The 24,607-nt window shown below is 37.0% G+C and overlaps 1 protein-coding gene across 2 annotated transcripts in view; it reads right to left on the reverse strand.

Annotated features, from left to right (window-relative positions):
* The window catches only part of RPAP2 (RNA polymerase II associated protein 2), a 42,196-nt gene that overhangs the window by 13,321 nt on the left and 4,268 nt on the right, over positions 1 to 24,607 (reverse strand). Inside the window, exons 6-11 of one of the 2 annotated variants that reach the window (XM_074596489.1) lie at positions 23,435 to 23,523; positions 21,115 to 21,150; positions 19,300 to 20,239; positions 18,091 to 18,185; positions 15,634 to 15,714; positions 8,942 to 9,010 (exon numbers count right to left, since the gene is read on the reverse strand). In XM_074596489.1, coding sequence (XP_074452590.1) covers positions 8,942 to 9,010; positions 15,634 to 15,714; positions 18,091 to 18,185; positions 19,300 to 20,239; positions 21,115 to 21,150; positions 23,435 to 23,523 — 1,310 coding nt within the window. The remainder of the gene's footprint in view (positions 1 to 8,941; positions 9,011 to 15,633; positions 15,715 to 18,090; positions 18,186 to 19,299; positions 20,240 to 21,114; positions 21,151 to 23,434; positions 23,524 to 24,607) is intronic. The other variant, XM_074596490.1, reaches the window with a different exon arrangement.

Here is a 24,607-nt window from a genome sequence, read left to right on the forward strand (position 1 = left end):
AGGTATAAGTCTCTGTAAGATTAAAAAATGCTAAGATGTAAGCTTTTGAGAGTCTGAACCCTGTAAGTACCTTGTAAAATATACACTGTTGTATAAATTATTGTGCACATACAGTGGTAGAATTTAATACCTAAAAGATGCCTTTATATACAAACCTGGTACATTTTTATGAATTAAACATTGTTTCATATACATCCATTTTTGCAATTGCTGTACTTTTTTGCTGCCACATACTGGTAATCTACTCCTATCAATTCATTATCTCAGTGATACGCAAAAAAAAAATTCAATAAAGATTAAATAAAACATACTGGTTTACAGTTAAAACAGCTATAATGCAATACCCTTAGGTAAATAATTTGTCGATACTTGACTTCATAAAATGTACTCACCAGTACTCAGTTACTATGGAAACAATGACCATAAAATTGGTCATAGTTTAGTTTCACAACTTTCTAACATTGTAACTTGAATATCTGCCTTTCAGTCCAATACACAGATCAAACACCTGGAATAACGCAGCTGGGTATAAGAGACATGCTAGGAATAGACTTGCTTCCACTGTGTTCAAATTTTTTTTCTTCAGAAGTTAAACATAAGGACCTCAATATTTTTCTACCTGCTGTTCCCAGTTTTGAAAACAAATGCCAGTGCAGTTTTGGACCTCTCAAAATGAGGTTCTTAAAAATGCCCAAAAGTTAAGGATTCTTAAGCACCTTTTTCCCAGACATGCCAGCTCACAGTACGTTTAAAAAAGGAAACCAAAAAAAGCCCCAAACACTTTCCCTGTTTAATTGTTTTATTTCAGTATCTGTTACTGACTTTATGATCTCCAGTAAATCACTTTTTGTTTCTTAATCTCAATTTTACCATCTCTATAACAGAAGAATGCTATTAACACTCATTTCTGAAAGTACACTGACCTTAACGTATACCTAAAAAAAAACAGAATACATGATGAGGTTTGAAACAAAAATGAAGAGCCACGTGAATTTCAGCTATTCTTTATGATTCTAAAAAACTGAACATCTCATCTCAGAAATACTCGGTTTTATGATGAATTAGTTGGATCTATTCAGTGTCATCTTAAAATTTTCAGATGGATAGAGAGGGCGGAAGAAATAGAGCGATAGATGCATTTCTGTGGAACACAGGGTATAGGCGCTGTATACATCAAAATGAAATGAAACATACTGAAATCCCAAGGCTCTAAACAACCAAGCATCTGCTCAGTTTTTGCACCAATACTGGTTCTGCACCAAATGGTATGTAATTATACATCTACACTTTGCAATTTCTGGACTAAGCTCCCATAAACTGGTTAGCTCTTTTGCTACCAGCCAATTAAAGCACACTTTTACTTTTGGGAAGGAATGGGAAGAGAAGAACATCTACTGTTATGGACATGATTTTTCTAGTTTCTTTGTATTATGCCATGCATAATTTTATGAATATATAGTTATTTTATGTTTAGTTATACAACATCCTGGTTAACTGATGGTTGTTGTCTTATCCCAAGTATGTAGTTTAATTACACACTTTGTGTCAAAAGAGACACTTGCACCCTGATTCTAAATGTGCTAGCTTGGATCGTCTATAAATTCTGAGGGCTTCATCATAGCCCATCGCCTACAGATACATCATCTTCTTGTCAGTGACATGTATTTCCTTCCTTCCTCCTGTACATTTTCTGCCTTTACTGTTAACATCCCACATGAGGATCAGAACTTAATTGCCAGACTGAATGAGATCACTGGGTGTCAAAATATTTTTATATCTCAAGAAGTAAAAAACTAATGAGTTTGAGTCCAAAATTCCTTTGCACTCAATTCCTACAGCATTAGGAAATGAAAACAAGTCTCCAGTTCATTAGTGTACTGCTCACTATCAGTTATTACATAGAAAACAATTTGTGTCTTCTCTGAATTAATTAGTTGCAATCTTCCCCTCTCCCCTCCAAATTCTTTATGCCTCTGAGTAATTTAGTTTGTCCCTAGTCACTGTAGAAAATTACAGGAACACCAACACTCTCCAACATAACATTACTGATATTGAAAGCTAATCAAATGCCCATGTCCATTTCCCCCTAGATATAGATCTTTGGTGCACGGGTCTTTAAGTAGGTCTGTGGACCACCGTTCTGATCCAAGCAAATTATAACAACTCAATTAGTCAACTAATTTTGTTTCCTAAGACATTATTCATTTATAAAGCAAGATTTTTAAGATCTTTTTAATCACTTTCAGGATTCCTCCCCCTTAAAAACCATTATACACTTCATAGCAAAAATATTGTCTGCCGTGTCAGGTCTGACACTTTCAACAGCAATATAACAAAGGCAGGTAGACTCTCCTGAATGAAGTACCGTCTTTCTAGACAGCCTGTTTTACTGTCTGGCATTATAAGGTTTTACATTCCATAATCTGCATCAAGCATCATAAGGAGAGGAATGATTAGATCTTCAAAAGATACTGGTCTTTCATGGATTTTCTACAAAGTTTTTCTGTTACAGTGGTTCCAGAAGAGATAAGGAATATAATACTTGTACTTTGGGTACAATTTATTTCAGTGCTAATGAAGAGTAAGACACACCACTTAGCCTAGTAGAGGTACTATTATGACTCCATTCATAGAACCAAACAAATTAATCCAGAACTCATGCTAAAAATTCTGCTGGCACAAAATACCTGGGGATCACGTGCTGGAAAGCCATCGTAACCTTTCCAATGATGAGTACCTTCAAATTTTTTTTGGTTCAGAAACAACAAGCCGAATCAACACTGATTTCCATCTTACGATGAAATTTACTGTAAGTCAAAACCACTGCCTCTGTGTCATGTCCCCATTAATGTAGGCTGTTCTTTAGAAAGTTTACTAAGATAAAGTTAAAACTCTGAATATAAGAGATGCAAGTGTGTGTCAAAGTCATGTTTTCCTTTTAACAGATGGGTAATGTTTCATGATAAAAAAAAATGTTTGCACTGACTGTATTAAGATTAATTATTAATAAGGAAGCAAGTATATTTTGATAGAGCTACAGTTTCAGGATTCAGTTGCAAAATTAACAGTTCCGTTTACTCAGTGGAAGTTAAAATACATTTAGTTTAAAACTAAGTTTAGGGTAGCTGTTAACAGTATGGATTACTCATGTCTCGCAGCATTAGTTCAGAACTGTCTATATTACCGTGTAACTGTACAACTTATTCTGCGCTATGACATGACTTCCAATAAGCAAAGCTGTTTGCAGCAATTATGGCAAGAGGAAAAATACGACGCTACAAAAGAAATCTAAATATATACCTTTTCAAGAAATATAAATTTAAAACAGTTCTCTCTCTGGGCAATTTTTCCATCTGCTTGATCAGCACATAGTTGTGGCACAGAGTTCAACAGGACATGAACTTCACTGACCGAGTTAGCTCCCCAAAGAGACATGATAAAGCAGTCTTCTGAAATCTAGCATGCTATCTTCCAGAGGGTTGAAACAGAAGTTGCAACAAAAATCTCGTTTACTCACGCAAAAGGCAAAAATGAAGTGGCAGAGGAAAGTACTTTCCCTACTACCATATTCTTAATTCACAAGTACATTTGGAATATAAAATTCCCAAGGGTGACTAAAGCAGAAGCTCCAAAATTAGTCAGAACACCACCACCATGAAGGACAATTTATAGCTGGTGATGCACTTTGCACACCAGCTCTGCACAGTTGGGCATGACTTCAGTCTGAATGCCCACACCTACAGCTGCTGAGAACACATAGATTTCTATCTCCTGGAGGGATTTCCAAGACACTTGGCAGAAAGCCATGACCCTGCTCTTCCCTTGCAATAGGCAGCAAAACTGGCAGGTGCAGAGAAGACAGCTTCCTGAGCCAACCCCCCCCGGTCCCATGCAACAGAAGTCCAGGAGACAGCGTGTGCTGAGGCTCTGCTCCTGCTCATGAGGTCAAGGACCAGAACTGCGAAGGGGAACTAATTACCCTGGACTCATCTCGGGGAGTTTGTGCTGGGCATGCATGAAAGTTACACAGCACATCCAAATCTCCTGTTCAGAAGGCCATCCATGAGAAATACTAGAATGTAAAAAGACTGCATCTGGGTGTGCTGCACTGAAATCCACAGTAGTCGCTTTCCTGCCTAACAGCACTACCCAACACAGTGGGGGTTTTTTGTGCAAGGAGAAATACCTTCTTTGAAACTAAGGCTTCTTCTTCTGTCTTCTCCCTTACGAATGATGAAGATACTGAATTAATTTTAAAGCTGGCACTGATTCATGTCCCAGTTAACAACACTACAAATTCCTCAAAATACTGTTCTATATATGTTTCCTAAGTAATACTGGAACATGTTAGGAGGAAGTAAAGTAATACTGATCTCCTCCACATTATGCCAAATAAGCAGATCTGATTTGTTTGGAAAGTGCTGATAAGTAAGAACTGCTTAACAGAAAACCTATTTGCGTTCACACTCACCAAATGACAACATAAAATTATTAAGAGAGCAAAAGGGAAGAATATACTTCTTAATTTTTTAATGTGTTAAGACAAACTTGCCTTTTCTCTATGTCACACAAGAATATAACTCTACCGATAGAGATCAAGACTAGAGACAATACTATGGCCACATTCAAACACTTTTATAAAAAGAAAGATTTTTTTGATTTTTGGTCCTGCAAACTCTGTTTCAAAATGGGAAATAATTATATTTCTAGCTTAATGATAAATGATTTTTCTCAGCTGAAACCAATCTCCTAACATCAGACTTGCTAAACAAAAGATCATCCAGCTGACTTGCATGTGGTTTCTGTAGGAAAAAGAGTCACTCTGCAAGTCTGATTCAAATCCAATATGTATTTGTATATTACATTTGTACATTTCAAACATTCAGACATTTTCAGACAAGAACACAGTAGTGATATCACAAACATCTGAATTCCTCTTAAAATAATTTAGAAATGTCAGTGTTGAGCAATAGATGTGCTCTTGTGCGCAAAGAAGTAAAAACGCATACTTGAACCCAAGATTCTCCAGTTCCTGAACTGTTATCTCCAAGAGAGTAAACCTCTAGAGTACATCTCCACATGACACATTTATCTAAAGTGGCTGCACGCATATAATGATGGCTTTTGTTTAGTGATCATGGTCATTTTGAGTTTGTTTAAATACTGCAGCCAAATGCTTATAAACTAATCCCAGAACATTTTGAAATGCTTCAGAGCTTTTAGTGGGGAAACCTCTTGCATAGGCTTTGTAGATGAAGCTGACCACAGTTCACTGGAACCAGCCAGCTCAGATAAGTAAGATGAAAGCAGACATTTCCTGAAAATATCTTGAAAGCTTTCCATTAGACTGTACCAGGGGTATACACTAAAAACAGCAAGTGCCCGTGCTTGTATAGCAACCAATCTTCCCCCTGCTTTCTCCATTCTTTCTTGCACTACTGTATTTGTATCTATTTATCTGCTTCATTTGGTATCTTGCAAAGTTCTTTGGGGGAAAAAGATGCAACTTCTGTATTCTAGTTTACAGTACATTATAAAGCAGCTATTACTATAAAAATATTCTGTTTAACATACTAAACATGGCAACAGGAAGACACAGAAATCTACCACTGCCAAAATTATTACAAGTGACAGATAAATAAGAAATTTGACCTACAGATCATTTTAAAGAGTCACCCATTCCACGATAGGCACGAATGCAATTATTTGAACATAATTCTCTGGCTGTGAAAGTGTAGTCTAAGAAGGTCGATACAGCATTGCTGAATGGGCTGGTCATAAAGATAGGAGTGCCTCAGGCTAGATTTTCAATAAAGGCTGAGACTGGCTGTTCATATTTTATATGATAATTTGATTGAATAAATCCAGCTGTTCACTAGGAACAGGCAATGCTCCACTGTTGCAATCCCTAATATTTTATACTTTGAGAAAGACAGTCACATTGTCCAGTTTCAGGCACTTTATTTCAAAGCAATGAATTAGAAGCCCAGGTTTCTTTAGTAGTCAGTAGACTCAAGGGCACATAAGTACTTTTAATAGCTTCTTGAGGACCACCAGACTATAAAGGGAGACTAGGTCCAACTTAAGCACCAAAATTAGGTGTTATGACTACCCAACATGCTGTATCCTACAAAGAGTTAATATGCACACTCCCATGAAGAGAGGATAGCATTTTCATAACATAGTACAAAGTATTAAGCAGTGATGACACTTGAATTCAATACAGCAGCAATGATAATAGTCATTCTGCCCAGTAGTGTATCACAAAAAGGGTTGGGGCACTCTGAAAGTGCACTGTGAAGTTAAGTATACTGACTCCTAGCACACGTTAGCCATGTATGAGAAGGAAGTGGTGAGCCACAATATCTATGCACAAAATGGGGTGCAAGCAAAGTCCAACAGTTGCTACTTTAAACAAAACAACCCTGTGCCCTTCCAAACAAACCAAAAAATACTTGAGGTCTAACTAGTTTCTTTTGAGGTATACCCTGAAATCCCATGCTCACTCTGCCTTCTGTAGTCTCTGTTCTTATACCTCCTGCACCTCAGGGTACCTGTAATATAGACTTTCATCCTCCTGGAAAAAGGAAGTGTTATCCTCTTCCGAGGTGTTGCTTATGCTACTTCACTGTTTAGCATTAGGACTAAAATGTCCATCCTATGTCTGGGATCAAGTCAAGACCCGTGAATACATATTGTGAAAACGTTCACCTCTTTCAGTGACAGAAGCTAGTAAAGAGCCACTTTGACTCAGGCCCCATACAACTCAGCAATCTAAATGACATTACGTGTGCTGCAACATGCATCACCTCTCAGTATAGCTAAGAATAGAGTGTAATTCTTTTTATGAGCAATATGAAAGATTCCTTGGCAGACTGCAGGAGGTGAGAAAGGGCCACAATCTGAGGACCTGTCTGTGAAGGGTTGCCCAGATCCTCAGTAGCTTTTCCCTGCACACTTCTGTCTTCCACTAAATAGTTAAGTTCGATTATAATTCCCAAACAACTAAATGTTCTGTTTTAATCTTTCTGGAAATGATGCAACACTCATCATCATCTTAGAGCAATCCTAACATTCATTCTGCCCCATCTACATCCTTCCACATCCTCTCCTAAGAGGGGGCTGAGAGAAATTGTTCAAAATCTAAAGATCACGAGCTTGCAAGAACCTTACAATAAGCTGAACTCTACACAAGTTTTATTCATGATTTCACTAGAATAATATTAGAAATAAAATCTACTCTTTTTTAGCATCAAATATAATTCATTTGTTTGGGGGTGGACCGTTAGAAAGCAAAAGTAAAAAGAGACTTGGTTCTCTGCTTCTACTGATTGCTACCAAGACTGTCTGCTACTTGTACAACATTTTAAAGCAACTGTAAAACAATCATTAAGTATGTAAACATTCAGAGCTCATCATACACAGAGAGAGCAGCAACATATTTTAACTTCTGATCAAACGAGTCGCCATTTCCTTAAATGTACAGAAACTACTTGAAAAATTCATAAGATCTGTTTCACAAATTACCAATTCAACCATAAGAATATATAGTAAAAATGACAAAAGATTTGTTCTTATAGTTGATAAAAAATTTATGCCAAGGCATTCAAGTAAAGTTACTTTCTGTGTTCTGATTTAATGAATCATTTGAGCGGTATCTGGCTGGGTGACACAGATGTAAGGCTCGCTGAGGCTTACTCTAATGCCTGCTGGTATAGCCTTCCTTGGGACAGCAACGCCAGAACAATGTGTCAGACTGAGGTAATATCAAGGAAAGTAAGTGCAGTGCTGGGGATGCTACAAGGTTGGCCCACAACACTTCTTGACCTGTGAATGTCTGTAAGAATTTCTCTGTCCTACGGGCTCCAGTGACCCAGGAAGCCCAAAAGAAGCAGCAGCAGTGCGGTAATAAACAGTCTCTGGAATAAGATTTTTGCAATCTTGTAATTCAAGCTGAAGGACATACAAAGATTGCTTGATGGTTTAACCCTACTGAAAGGCAGGGCCTGACACTGTGAAACCACCAGTGATTTCTTAAAAGGTGAACTAATGTTAAATGTTTAATATAAATTTGTGAGAGAATGGTCTGTTTTACACACTGCAAAGTTTGTATCTTTAACTTCAGAAATGTACATGAATTTGGAAAATATAAATCAAGGAAGTTTCTTGATGCATATGACTACAGCTTTTATAGATCAAGCCTCTGTGTAGAAGTTTACTGAAAGACACTATAATAAAATCAGGTTTCCCATTAGGGAAGCCCTTAGAAAGAATTTAATTCTACAGTAAGTAGAACAAAGCTAAGGAGAACTGTAGGCACTGTAGTATCATAATCTTAATCAGTAAAGCTAACCCTTATAAGAATAAAATACTGGGTCCCAGTATTCCTTTCAGAAATTCAGGAGTTGGTAAAAAAGCTTTCCCCTCTCAAAGAAGTTTGCTAGAATATTCAAACAAGCATAATTAGAAGCACACCATATCTTTATAGAAATAATTTGACTTTAATTGTGAAAGTGAATTTTAAAAAAAAAAAAACAGAAGTAAAGTGAGAAATGAAAAGTGTAACAGTTCTGCCAAATCCAAGTAATGCAATACATGACATATTGTCCTACTCTCAAAGAGGGGAAGAATGTCTGTCAGCAGCAAAAGGAAGAGAGTGAAATATACTCCTCCTTCACCCCACCAGCCCTCTTTAAAAATCCCTAAAGCTTAACTTTTGTTTTTTTAACATAACATTAAGTTTGTTCACATGTTGTTGCAAGTGGGACAATCCTGCTTTGTCAAGAGAATTTAGTTCATTTGCATGAAAAAATTAATCCGGTTGATTCCCCAGTTAATTTAAAGAAATCTTTCCCTCCATTTATTGGAAAATTAAATCTTGTCTCAATAGGTTAGTTAAGACCATTGTGTATAAGAATATTTGACATTAAAGGGTACTTACACAGATAATAAAACAATAGCAATTAGAGTCCATTCAGGCATTTTGTGAATAATATTTCTGTTTGTTAACCTGAAAAAAAAAATCAGAACATTTCAGAGTGAAAGTAAACAGATTTTAACTGCTGAATTTTGATGTAAGTCTACCATTAAAAGACTTAATACTGAGTTGCAATGTAGCAATTACAGCCGTATCTGAGCAATTCACCAACTTCCAGGCTCCTCTCTCATCTTATCCTGCAATGGAAGAATTACACAATTCCACATATGTATCTTTTTTTCTACATGAAAGTGGGATGGGGAAGACTGAATAGAAGCTAATCCTTTGAATTAGGCCTGGCTGCTCTGCGGGCTCAGCTCGCACTCATACCCACTGGGAAATTCTCAGGAACTGCACATGTGTTTCTGAAAAGACGGGCTTTCCTACACTTAGTTTCCCCCCTGTTGGCTTCAGATCCAGATTTGCTGTAAAAGCTACTGTTGCGGAAACAGACTGGGTTTTATAAGATACTGGAGACAATCCTCTGATGATTCTTGTTTTTAAAATGGAAACTCAGAATTCTAACTTATGCAATGGGACCCAGTGCAGATATAAGAGCAAGAAAATGAGGTGTAAGTCAAGAACCACAAGGGTGCTCAACAGAAGTGCTGCTGCATTTTATACCTGCTGACCCATTTGGCTGAACTTCATAACAAAACAGATCTGCTTTAAGTCAAATGTTGATCTGACTTAAAAAAAAATTATCACATGTGAATTGCTATGGCTGAATTTAGGCATGACCCATGGTGTTCAAGACAAGCAATTTCACGCAAAAGTCCACAGCTCAAAACAAAGCTGTGGCTATGCGGGCACCCAAAAAGGCTAGCAGAATTAATTTTATTCAGACAGATGATGCCATCCAACAGAAATACCGAGGGGCGAGTGCCTCCCTGTATTTGCTTACTTCTCGCTCTCAGCTTCCTTCTATGCAGCCTTGTATAAATTCAAACCCAGAAGGAAGCTACCATGTCATTCATAGCCACTTCTGCCATCACTGGTGAAGATGGGAGGTTGCTGAAAATGAAATATCTGGCAACAAATTCAAATCCAGAGTTTTCTTCCCCAGTAAGTTGGGTTTTTTTTAAAAAAAAATATTAATTTCTTTGCACAAGTATATAGCTACCCCCCAAAAAAGCGGTAAAAAATGGAAAAATAAAAGCATTTGTACTTGCCATTGTTAAAATTCAAGTTCTGTTAACTAATTCCTCAAAATTATATTCAAAATGGTCATTAAAAATGCAGTTATGAATAAGATGTTTTATGGGATCATTTTGCATTTCCCTATTTCAGAAAGATATTAAAAATTAATAAAATAAATTTTTATTTAAGGATAGTAATGATTAAAGCAACATTATTATATTTTTCTCCTAAATCTTCAAGTCTTCCAAGCAAAATAAGATTTTGAAGCAGCGAGTACTCAAGTAGTGTCTCAACAGCCTGAGTTTTGTTAAATGATGAAAGGAAAAGCAATGTTTTGTGCCACGTGTATAGGAATTGTCACATCAAACTACAACCAATAGATCTGGCAAATACAGATTATTTTTGTTATTAAAAGATTCATGTTTCCCAGTTACTATTGGAAATAGCTAATGGTGTTAGCTAGCAACAAAGCTTGTACCTGGTAAACGATTACGTTTTTCTGGCTATAGAACAAGAGACAAAACAAAGCCTGAATGTCTTGACTCAATACTGATGACAGTGATAAACACTACCAAGAAATGCCTGATGGAATCATCTTGACAAGCAATTCATATGTAACATTCCAGTTAATCTGCTATGATGACACACAATGGAAGAGACAGCTCCAAGCCACCTGGGAAAACTCTGTCAAATAGAGAAAGCAGCTTTATTTCAATGCTCTACAAGGAGTTATTATTGATTAGAGCACAGGAAGGTGTCATTCTTGTACACAAACTGAGAGATGCAGTTATTTGTGTCAATTAACTCTTATTCAATGTTAGTATTGATTGGCAAGGTCTGAACACTAGTCATTGCCATCAATATGTTATTTATGAAGGAGGTAGTCAAAAGACACAGATAACCAGCAGGATACGGCAGTATGGACCTGCTGATGTACTACTGTCACTGGACTGGATGAGCAGTCAAGTCAGGCTTCACAATGAGTAACCTTTCAGTACAACACCTGTCCTAAAGCACTTGTATGGCTGAAAAAAAACATTTCAGGCAGATCAGACTAAAGCTAGCAACCTACAGGTGTGAAGCCTTAAATAATAAGGAGCAGTGGAAGGGCAGTCACTTTCAAAAACAAGCAGTGTGTCAACACCAAGGCCTCTGAAGAGCAAAGCTTTCAGAAAACAGGGAAGTGCAAGTCCTCTGTAAAGTGGTTCATTAATTCTTTGTCTTGCCTTTAGCCAAAACTGTTACTTCAGAACAATGCAGGAAAGAGAGGTCACTAGATTTCTGTCATAATAACAAAACGTGGAAATGTTACAGCTCTACAGAACTTTGTGTACATGATTTGAGTTTTGCAGCGAAATATTTTCGTTAGAGTTTGGCTAAATTCTCCCTCACCTACCCAAAGAAAGAAAACAACATGCAAATTTTCAAACCAGAATGTCTCTACTTTCCTAGCCTCTGTAGGGCAGGAAAAATAAGCCAAGAAGGTTGGATGATCCCAAATAGCTGTGTGGGTTCCTTAGTTGCTAGTTTGTGGGTGTTGTGGTTCACCCCAGCAAGATGCACTGCAGCTGGGCTTGACTGCTTCCACCATCCAGTAGGCAGCAGGACTCGTGCAGCAGTTTTAATACTCTATGAACAAGCTCAGACTGAGCAGATGGATCCAAGTGGCTGACAGGATAAAGGACTAAAGAGTAAGATGCATAAAAATTCCATCCCAAGTGACCTCCCAATAATTAACCAATGCCCAGCCTGAAAAGAAAGTGAACTCCGATATGGAAATTGTAGGAATACAGAGGAGTCCAAGGTTAAAGTAACGAATAAATAAAAAAGTAAACCCAAAAATGACAGAAAAAGAGCATACACAGTTGGTTCTACTCTTTTCCTTTAGTTGTCTTCCCATTTAATTACTGTCAGCTGCAAATTTTGCTAGCAGTACTCCATCAGCAAATGATGGCCTGATTTGTAAACAGCGGCAGCAGATTTAGGCACATCGCTAAGTACCTTGTGCAAGAACCTTAACAGGGACTGCAACAAACTTGAAGTTATAGGAAAGAAACTTAGCAATGCAGGAGCTCACCGCCCTTTCCTCAGCAGGATTACATTTCCTGGGATTTCTAGGAAACAATTTGGTAACAGGAACACTGTCCAATGGGGAATGGCAGATGAACACCAGGCTTATTATGCTAAATAGTTATCCCCTAGCAGGCCTCTAGCATCAGGTACTATGAACAAGATGCAAGAAAATGTAGCTGGTTAATATTAAAAAAAATCTTTTTAAAGTATATTTTTCTTTCTACCAGTTTATAAATTATAGTCTTGAGTGTTATTTCCTTTTCTAGAAGTTTGTTTACAATGAGAATATACTTGTCATCTATGTATCTATGAACTCAATTTTTAACATGTTACTATAAATTTGCCTAATAGATAGTAGCCACGAGTACTAAATGTACATTTGTTGAAAAAACATTTCTTTGAACTGTTCTATGCTTGCTGTCTTTCAGTTTTACCCAGTATGCCTGTGTTCTTACACTGGGAGAAAAAGAAAAAAAAATGTGCCCCAAATGGAAAAGATTCTTTCTTTCTTTCTTTCTTTCATTTTACAATTCATCTTTGTTGCAAAGTGAAGTCATCATCATCTTTGCAAATGAAGCAGCCTTTTTGTTCACACATCCAGATTCCCAGATGTTCAAGAATCTGACCTGTTAGTTTGGCAGTTCACTTATTCTGTGAGGCAGCAAGCTGACTTCGTGGGATTAGGACATAAAGTTGTAACTTAACAGGACCTCAGCTATCTATAACTTTTCCAAAACTTGCACTAAGATGAGCAAAGTTTAACTAACCCAGGTCAGCACAGGCAAATACTAAGGCACAGATTGTTTTTCTTTAGGCTTCAACTAGACCGATTTAACTATAAAAGACAGCTCCTCTATCCCCTGAAAAAGAGCAACATATTTACGTACTGTAGTATAATTTAGTTTGATGACAACCAGCAAAAATGAGCTACTATTGTAACTTTAGGCTGTCTTCAAGAGAAGCCCGTTTGGTTGAGAAAAGGTCACTAATATTCTGGTACTTTCACATTTACATTCAGAACCTTGTCTATGACAAAGTATTGCTGATTGACTTGACCTAAAATTCCACTTAACAAGGGTAATAGGTAAAAGCCTATTAGTGAGCGTATGCACTAGATAACATACACTCACAATACATATTTAAAAGCTAAAATATTGTCCTGTAAACAAGATAAGACAAAACTGTAGTAAAAAGCCTTGAACACATCTTTAGGAAACAACTGTATCGTATTCATTGACAAAGTTCAATGTCAATGATAAGCTCCAAAAAAGGAATTAAAATACTTGCAACCGTAAGATAAGGACAAAATTATATTTTCAATATGAAATATTATGCTTTAAAAAAAGAAAACAACCACACATTCACAAATACAATCATTTAGCCTCGATCTATATATAAATAGCTAATTTTCTCTTGATCTTTTAACAAAGTGCCCTTACACACTCTGGAGAATAATTTGACATCTCAGTTTTCGTAACAAAAGCTTACAGGCACTGAGGGACTTCATTTGGGAAGAGCTCTAACCATTCTAAAATGTCTCTTGAGATGCCTCTAGTGCATTTCCCAGCAGTAGTGATTGAATAAAATGCTGCCCAAAGGAGGCTGAACTGCAAGTGTTCCTTTAAAAACCAATGGAGCAGAAAATTGTTGTTGCTTAGTTCACCACATGCTCTTTTACCCTTCTTCAGCTAAGCTCTGCTACAGCCATGCGTTTTATTTCCTACCATCTTTGGCAAGTTCTTCAGCTTGAAATATTTCCGGTACAAAAAGCAGGAAAGAGCACTAGCATTTGTCGTTGCTCCCTCCATAGTCATCAAGCATTTTAACCACATCAACAAAGAGAGTAACGTTTAAATTTCTATATGCTGCAAACATAAATACAGTTTAAAATTTATCCCTGGTCCCCCTGCCAAAGCACTCAACCTAAAGTCAGAGAGACCGCTCATACTAAGCAAATTTAAAGCTACATACAGAATCGGAGATTCAAACCTATCCCTTCATCTTAATATCCATGAGCTAGCTTTTGTGTATCAACAGACCCTTCCATATCAGATATGCAAGAAAGAAAGAGAAGGGGCCCAAAAGTTTTTATTGCTTCCCTATTTCCCGTATTTTTGTATTATTTTACTATCAGTGACAATAAAAATCACATATATCTATATAAAGACACTTACACATTCTTGTGTCTTCAACCAGCCCCTGCCCCAAATGCTGAATTTCTAAGCAATTTACCTGGAATCTTCACAGCAAGAGAACCACAAGAACTTGCTGCCATTACCTTCAACTTACTTCCTAACAAAAAGGACGACCAGAAATAGATCAGGGGAGAATTTTAAAATATGATGAATTATTGCTACATGAGCCAGGTATTGGCTGCTACAATATAACCAAACATATCTCCCCCTGTTTCAGTGGTGTTGTTAAAATAAAAGGTTAATCACAAGTTAAAAGACCGCAATTACAGAATCAAGTTCCAATACTAACAATTCTTTTTAATAAAAGAGATCACGCACAGAGTCACCATTAAGGAAAAGAATAACTTCTGTAGCAAGAAAACCTGCATATAGAGATCTGTGTTTTAGTGGTGTCCTTCCAGATGTCAGATAAATCACAAGGAATCAGGTAGAGTTGTGTTTCTCTTCCCCAAAGCCTAGACTCCTTGTGGAGAATGCCACATGAATGAGTTTTGGAAAACGTACATGTAAACCTCCTACAGGGTGGGGATGTGGGGGGGAAGTTTCAAGATTGACAACGTACACAGAGTTAGCAACTGTTGTTGCTCCTTTTCCTGACAACACTTCAAGATGCAGGACATGATGTCGGTCCAAGTTATGAGAGTCACATCCCAAAGAAAACCTTAAAATGTTCACAGAAGTTACCACCATTCTGTTCTCCCTCCATTATTTATCCCAGTGTTTCCAAATACTGTCATTAGTGCTTCTGACTGTGATAAAGTGTCCACTAGATCCGTGGTCATAAAGTGTCCACTAGATCTACTTCCCCTTGAAATCAAAAACAAGACAGGTCAAAGCAGACCTTCTTCCTGGCTCTAGAAGTTAGTGGTAACCAATATTAAGCACATTAAAACCATTTAGCCTGGCTGTAGGGAGCCAGAGCAAAGGAAAGCGACAGATCTCAGAAACCCACGCTTAATAGGAGGTGACGACGTAGCAGAACCTTTAAAAGACTCACCATCATCCTCCAGAGACCACTGGCCTAGTTTTTAAAAATCTACAAATACTCCTGGTGACCTAGCCACTGTCAGGAGCAGGGAAGGGGTTGACTTGTTAGTCCACAGGGAATGTGACATTACCTACATGAACACACAGCTAGAAAAGCGCAAATCTGCAATGGGGCCCTCTCCGTGCCCAAACCGCAAATCATTGAACAGCATGTTTCATTAATCAACCAAGAAGAATCTCTAAATAAAGACTAATACTGACCTGAAAGTTTTGACAAGATTTTTTAGCTCCGTGTAAACATCACCTGGAGTAATCTGAAGGGGGCCCAAAACTGCAGGTAATCTAGAAGGCAAAAGATACCCGTCAGTACACCTTTTCCTCTTTCTCATTTCTTCTCAAGTAGGACTTCCACCAGATCTCATGAAAGTTAATAAAAAGAGATTGCCTTTTGTGCAGCAGATCAGGCCTGTAGTTTACTTTTCAGACTCCTCTGAGTGGTGTTTGGGCAACACCTTCACTTTACAACAGCTTGTTTTTAAAAATAAGCAGCTCTAGTTCAGTGTGAACATGAAGAAGAAATTCAATATAGTTTTACATGCGTACTCTTATTCACTTGACATTTCAGTTCTGACAAGACATTCTTACCAAAAAATCAAAGTGTTTACATTATGAGGATTAGAATTCCAGGCCTCATAAGTGTTTCAAATATTTATATTTGCTTGGTTCAAAAATAACAATACAAAAGGAAACTACATGTCTAAATGAGGTCTGCACAGAGAAATCTACTAACATCAGACTCATGTAGATGCAACAGAAATAACATTCCACTGTACGCCTGATAGTTGGAATCAGTTGTAACCAGAAAATTTCAAACGAAAGAAAAAGACAGATTGCCTCCCTACTTGACACTGCATAAAAACTGATAGAGCATATAACAAACCACACATGCTGTTTTAACTAGCTGTCAGTATCCCCACATGCTGGAAATAACATGCATTGGTTTTCACATTTAGGATGCAACTTTTGCCTTTTTTTACCCGTTTAATAGTTACTATCCTCTTGCATTTGAATATCCTGTTATTTATATTTATATGCGCATGGTGCATCAATATTGCTGGAAGAATCAAGATTTCTATTCTCCTTTACATCACTACATGTACAAAAACTGCACACAGGATTCTTATGATGCTGGGCATATTCATATTCCCAGTAGCTTCATCTAAACACACCAGAAATCATTGCTTTATCACAATGAAAACTGTCTCTCTTACTTGAGTGTGACAGGACTACTGCATCACCTCATGAAAAAAAACCTTTGAAGAAACTAAGAAAAAAATCCCACATTCTGTCTTTCTTACCCTCTATTCATGGAGCATCAGACTTTTAAGTTCAACAGAAATTTTCCTACAAGCTGAAAATGACTGACAAACTTGTGGAAAAATATGAAGAAGCAGAGAAACTGCTTTACCATACAGTGGTAGTCCTTGGAATCTATGCGAGATTGACACTTACAGAAAGATCAGAGACAGCCACCTTTCTTGCAGCATGGTTTGACTCCACGTTTGTAGCCTGTCCATACTTGTTGCAGGTAGAGAGAAACAGAATGGAGTTTTCTGGGGTTTTGGGGGGAGTTTTGGTTGTGGTTTTTTTTTAATTAAAAAAAATGCTTCTGCAAAATCTAGCTTGGCTAGCTAACACAAACTACAACCATAGAAAAGCAAAACACCCCTAACAAAACCACCACAATCACAGCTTTCAAACACTCATTTATCTGCATCGCATTGACAACAGGAGTATTTTCGAGGTCCTCTCAACTTTGACAATTTAATAATTTTAACAGGTATAGCAGAGATCCCTTAATCTCTTTTCTGGGACTCCAAAGCCCTTTTATGTATATGAAAAAGGTCTGGTGTTTGGAAAGTTTTAAGATTCAACTCTGAGGGCCTTTAATGGTTGCAGCTAGAGGCATACTGATACCAGCCATCCAAACATCAACTAGAAACTCTTTTAGCAAGACCTTTGCTTAAACTATTAAGAGGTTTGAAAACACCACTTCTTTCTGCATATATTTGTTTACCAGTGACAGGATGCTTAATGTACAGGACAAATATTTGCACTCCTCCCAATCAAGTTTTTCAGTTTAGACTCGAGGAGTTGGTACATACAGCTATTTAAATATTTCATATTTTATGTCAATCAGATTCTGCTTTTAAACAACCTACAAGAATCTAAATAGTTTAGATTATTTCTGGATAATCAAGGGAAAGAAGGATGATAAATAAAGGGCTTGCTGTGGAATTTGGTGGGTTGTTTTTTTGAAACATGTTCTCATTTTAAGCTCAATATGTTATACCAACACTTAGATCCAAAAACCACAGAAATTTTCAATGTAATGACACAATTACGTTGACTTCCTGAAATGCTGTCAACTACAAGCTCCAATACTTATAGGAAGGGACAGGTTTCTTCTAGAGAACACCTTAGTAGTGAGATTCTGACACCTACCTCAGCAAGCTGTGCAAAACGACACCTGCAACTGTACCGCAGATGACTGTCTCAGAGATAAATAAGTTTTTTAGGGCAATAACAGGTTTTAAGTTCTGACTAAGGCCACCTAGAAAAACCCAGAACGTCCTTATACAGTGTGTTTGTTTCTTAAAATGATGATGAATGAGCACCAACTTCAGCATAATATTTACCAAAGAAAAGTATACTTACGCTTTTCTCAGTTTTTCAAGGACGATTCGCTTTCTAATCTGCATTTGTGCATTTGAATCAACAAGTGGGAAGGTGAGATCTTCCTGTTGATCATCCTGTATTAGACAAAAAACTTAAACAGCTATAATCTAGTATTTAATTTAAAAAGTCATGCATCAAAAATGCATCAAAATAGTCACAGCTTATCAATAAATGTTTAAACATAAGAAAACTCTTATCTCTGAATAGGAAAAAAACCACCATCACAGTAATTTCTTAATGGACAGAAGTTTGTTTAATCTGACCCAACATACAGTGTGCAGCTAACCTATTTTTCCCCTTCCCTCTGCGAGATACTTTAATTCAACTAATGGTAAATTCCTTCAAAACTTAAGTCAGAGCAAACTTTTTCCAAGAAGCAATGTAATAGCTTTGTTTTGCAAGAAGCAGTATTATGAAAATTATACCCTCTAATGCTAACATCACACCTGAACTTCAAAAGCAAAAGCAATTTCACATGCCATTACAAACTATGCAACCCACCTAGCCTAGTCAGCAATACTGTTTTTACAGTAGTGGCAAGAAGACCCAGTCACTGTCAGCTGGTTTAGCCTGACCTGAAAGGGGTAAAACCTCAGACCACTCTTATTTCTTGCAGTCTGCAAATTCTCCAGAGGTCTTTTTCCCAATTGTCTAGATTGTGGCAACTTATCCAAACAAATCAGCATGTTCCAACTCAGAGAATTTTAACACTAACTAATGCCAGAGACCTAGTTTTACTCAAGAGGAGAAAGAAATCCAATCTCAAGTATGCCCTGTCATGAATAAAAGGCAAAAAATCATTAAATAAAAATTTTATTTAATGAATCAAAGGGGGAGAGAAAAATACGCGAAACGTTCCCTCTTCACCCAAAGCCTACTTTGACTTACGACAGATTGTTTCACCTAAGTAAACCTTCCTTACCTTTATGCTTCACAAACTGAAAGAGAGCTAACAGAATTGAATGTGTCCCCAACAGTCATACAAATTCATTCTTACCAACCTAAAATACAATTCCTCAGCCTTATGTGACTGTTGTGAATCTATCCAACCTTCCTTTTACTATTTTACATTAATAGCTTGATGTTACCTTGGCCACATCCACTTGGGATGACAGAAGCAAAAAGCTTGTAATGATTCTTTGAAGGCAGGCTTTATACAGCCTTGACACTATTCCACTGGAAACTTACTTTGTCTTTGTTTGGATGTTCCTCTGCTTGTGCATGTGTCAACGCTTCCTCAGCCAAGATGCACTTTCCTTTATAGAACTCTTTTACTCGTAGTTCTAGGAACTCTGTTTCTTCTTTTAACTTCTCGTAACTAGGCACAGGCTTAACTATTCCATCTGGGCTCGTGAAAGGTAAAGAATAGTTCAAACTGTTTTCAGACTCTCCTACAGCAGCAGTGTTAAGATCATCAGCCGCATCTAAGTCATCCTCATCAAGTTCTTCATTCTCCTGGTTGGCAGACGACGCACATTCTGATGAGCATAAAGAAGTGTAGTTTGGACCATAGAGAAATTTTAAAGTTTCCTCAGTTCTCCATTCTGTAAGTGTTTGCTTAAGCGCTTCCAATAAACTGCCTTTGGAACTAACTGGATCCCTCAGTCCAGGTTTTTTATGTTCTTTTGAGTTAGCTAGTGTTCTTTTAAGATGTTCTGCCCCTCTTTTGCTCAGACCTAGAAAAACTATCTGTGAACCACTACAGGTGTTTTCATAGTTTTCTGAAGCACTTGATTTTCCTAGAGTAGTATTTTTCGAAGGCATTGCAGTTATTTTATTATGAACAGAGCGAGCATATGTTTCTTCTGGAGCATCTAATTTACAATTAGATAGCTGTTCAGTGGCTTCTACCACATCTGAGTCTTCAGTTTTAGGGCTGGAATAGACTTTCTGAGCATGCTTCTTTTTGAGGATGCTGTTCCTGTGCAATTGTTGTGCAAAATTGGCTGAACTTAACTGACTTCCTGGTAGGACAGAAGAAACAAATTCTTGTTCAGTATCACTACTGCTGTCACTGGCTGTGTCATAAGAACCAGATTCACATGGATTTGAAGATATCCTAGGATTTTCAATGTCAGAAGCTTTAATTACTTCATCACATAGTTTCACCTCTTCTCCAGAGTGTCCACTGTAACAGAAAACACAAGCTATCAATGTAATAAGAAATGGGTGTTACTCGTAATAGCTTTTCATTCTTGTATAAGAAAGATAAACAAAACATTTTTCCCTTATAACAGAAATATGCTTTTTTGCTTTAAGAATCATGGCTGCTCTTCTAGAAGTCTTATTGAACTGAAAGAATTGTAATGTTCTCCAATCAAGATGACAAGTATAGACACTATTAGGTAAGTGAATTCTCAGTTGCTTACTGAAAGTTAGAAAAGGATAGTAAACGAAGTATTATTAAAGACAGCAGAATAATGCCAGACTTAGCCTGATGGATAGTGCAATTTTAAAACGAAGACAGGCATCTTAACATGTATATGAATATAATACCCTAAAATCAGGGGGACAGCAGAGCTGGTTTTTAGCGTATGTAAGTTTGCCACCTAATGGCCACGTGTTGCAAAAGAAAACAAACAAAAAGTCACAATACACAGCAAGGTACAGAGAGATGACAGAATAGCATTTCATTTTAGCTGATATAGATGTTTTAGATTAAGAAGTACAGAAGCTTTCATCACATATAATTGGTACTATTTTCTTTATAAAGAATAGATGTTATAAAACATGCGAAGTACAAACAGTGTATTTGTCTCAGGTTTCAACAGGCTCAATTAAGACGTACAGGCCAAGAACAGCTGTACACTAAATCACACAGATCAAACATGCTCGTTTAGAATCACAAAGGAAAAAGCTAAACAAGACAAATAATCCTTTGTGTAGGTTCTAATAAGGTTTTGTCTGTAACACAGGAAATCAGATTGCCCTTTCACCTGATATGATGCTAAAACGTCTAACTGTAAGTGCATATAACGAAAAAAAAATTATTGTTCTGTGTACCTCTGTCCCTCCTTCAGCAGCTCTATATCTGGTGGTCTGCAAAAAGAAGATTCAGAATGAAGATTTTCCTGCTAAATCAATGCTCTTGAAATAAACATCAATACATAAAATACATAGTTGAGGTTGGAAGGGATGTCTGAGGATCTTCTAGTCCAACACTCTCTGTTCAATGCAGGGTTAGTGAGAGCAAGTTTATACATACGTGTTCACAGTGCATGACTCACGTGCCTGCAGCATGATGCTGTTATGTTGAACAACATTCAACAGAACCAGCAAGTCACACAACTGTTAGTCAGAAAGGACCTCTGGAGATCCCTAGTCTGGCCTCCTGCTTGTAATGCAATTGTCACCAGCGCTAGATTAGGTCAGCCACAAATTCAATGAAGTTTAAATCTTGAAAACCTCCAAACATGGAGATTTCAAAACATTGATGACTGTCCTGTTTCACTCCACCATAACCTTAGTGCAATTTTTTTCCCAATGTCCAAACTGAACCATCCATGCAATAATTTGTGGCCATCACTCCTTGTTAAGTTTTCTGCCATCAATCAAGAGTAGTGTGGTGGCTCTGTAATCTTTGTAACTTTTTTTCAAATAGTTGTAGGCTGCTTTCAGATCACCCTTTGGTCTCCTCTTCAACAAAGTATACATGCCAAGATCCTCACAGGTCACAAAGCTCCTATAGTAAAACCAACCTTGGGCCATTTATAGACAAATGCTCCAAATTAATGCAAAAAATATGAACATTAGGTTATCTTTATTTATTTAAAATTTTACTTTGTTAAAAATTAGGCTATCAAGTTATACTGTTTTAAGAAAATGGAGTTTGAAGGTTTCCAGAAACTCTAAGAACCATAACTAAACAAATTCTGATGCGTTTCTTTCCAAAGCTTTGCTTGCAGTTAATCTACTTCAATTCAGTTATAAGGCAGCATCACAATGCTATTCATTTATTAAACACTAAATGTTGAAATCCTCACCCACCTGTGCTATGAATGAAAGAAAACCTTTTAAGCATGCACTAACACCTCTCAGACAGTAGACAAAAACCACCACGTTTAAAAAGATGAGAGCTGCACTGCTCATATGAATGAATTGAGTTTGGAAACTAAAGGTGATAACATACAATGATTTAAATTATTAACTCCATGTAACTCTTCTTCAGAGTTTTAAGTGGAGGTTGTAGGCATTTCTGTCAAAAGAATTTCAGATATCCTAATGTGTAAGCGTTTATCAGTGTGTGCACATGTATGTGGTTGTGCAAACAGGCATACCTAGCCATGAACTATCTGGGGTTTTGTTTGTTTGGGTTTTTTTTTTTTGAAAATACCGCCTCCCCACCACCACCCAGCATAAATAATTAACTATGTCAGGTATATCAGAACTATACACTTTCAACATTAAGAATAAAGGGAGGTTTTATAACTACTTTCTTTAAAGACAGCAAAGCAAGAGCACAAAAATACTGGTAAGTTTACTTAGACATTTAATGAAGAGACTAGTTTCACCTAATAGAATCCCTCAGATCAGATCAGGCTGCTCTAAACCTCCTCTTTCGTTGATCAGATATTTCATATGACTGATCTGAACTGTGAAACCAAGCTCACACCTGTAATTTCAGTTAGTTTCTTTTGTTGAAAACCAGGAGACTATGAAAAGTAGTGTCTTGGAGAACCAAAGCTGAATAAATTCACCTAAACGTTCTCTAGGCAAGTATTTACGGTTAAACAGTGACACCCATTGGCTCAATTCATTATTTGCAAGCCTACGTTTCCCAAGCTAGGAACATGAACTGCATCACACCATTCCAAAATGCGTGTTGCAGTAACAGCAGGAAATGGGCAATGTGAAATTAAGAGTTTTAGCCAGGATGAAGAGCCTCTTCATGTTATAGTCTGCTTTCAGGTGCAAGCATTCACAGTCTAACCTTAAGACCAATGCCAAGTGCTGTCCTAGAAAGTCTCCTATAACAGGATAAGATTAATTCATCCTGTGGTGAAAACACTACATGGTTTGTAAAAATCCAATCCTAATAAGTGCATTTAAAGTTAATAGCAGTTGACTATTATTTATGACTAGTCTGCCCTCTAACTAACATGGTCATGTCTACTGAGTAGTACTGAGTGATGTTAATTATTGTGATAAATATTGTAACAACACTTTTAAAATTGACACCATGCTAAGCTAACATGTTAACATCAGTTACCCCTCTGTCAGCCTCATCATTTTGATGAACTGCAGCTAATTAATTCGCATTGCGGCTTGGATAGAGAAAACTATATTCTCAAAAGGAGCAATGAGCTTATAAGGTTATACTTACTTTTCTTCTTCTCGCATCCATACCGGACTCTTGGAAATCTGAGCTTCAAAATATTTAGATGCTCTATAGCAAAAGTTGCTGCAAAAGCACTGGAAATGAGAGAGAAAGCAAGAAAATATGACTAAAGACAAATTTAATACTCATATAAAGTTGTTAGAAGTTGTTTACAGGCATATATGCCTGTAAAATTTAAGTACCAATTCATATTTCTTTTAAGCCTATGACCAGGTTTCTAATTCACCTGAGAAACCAAACCTATCAAATAGGTCTATCCCATTCCCCACAAGACACTTGAAGCTGCTTCTTTTTTCACCACTTTTCTGCTTTTTGCACTTTGATTACATACCGAAAAGCAAACCAGTGTTGGATTCTACATAACAGTAATTTAAAAAAAAAAATCCAAAACTGCTCAAAGAGCCATCCCTAATCCAACAAGACAGTCATAAAGACATGCAATAAAATTCAGGTTTTTAATAACAAAAATTTTGGTTGGGAACAGAACTTGGATATTTTGCAATACTCAGAACAACACCTAAAATTCTGCAGTATTTTTGAAAAATTATCTTGCACGCTTACATCAGTGAACAAGACAAAACATCCCACTTCTCAGAGTCTTGCTAAGTAGCTTGAGAATGCAATTCCCAGAATTTTGTGTATCCCAGAGTTGTAACCAGAAGAAAGGAATGTATATTAGCAACAGTGGTTCTGGAACTAGAAACATTTATCCTATAATTTAGTGTATAAGCACCTCTAGGTGATTGCGTATCCTGTGAGCAGGCAAAGATGACTTTTACTCAACCACATGCATGAATATGCTTAAAGAAAGAAAAAGACTTTGCGAAGAGACAGCTTTTACATTGAAAAGTCCTCAAAAAAGAACCCTAAAGGTAGTCACACTAAGGAATGCATAAGATGCAACTCCTATTACGCTACCACAAACTTCAATGAATGAAAAGGATGTGCACTTTGAGCCTACTAAAGCTCATTGATTGTACCAGAGCAAAACAGAACACTTCTTCACAAATGTCTTTTAACAGATCAGCTGTACCACATTCAAACTGCTATCCAAACTTTCCATGTTATGTTTAAATTTAGAAAAGAAAATAAGAAGGTTTTTGTCTTTCCAAAGAGAGCATCTAGAAACTAAAATGCATGGAAAAACTTCATACTCTA

This window comes from Larus michahellis, chromosome 8, assembly GCF_964199755.1.
Source record: "Larus michahellis chromosome 8, bLarMic1.1, whole genome shotgun sequence".
NCBI classification, from domain to species: domain Eukaryota; kingdom Metazoa; phylum Chordata; class Aves; order Charadriiformes; family Laridae; genus Larus; species Larus michahellis.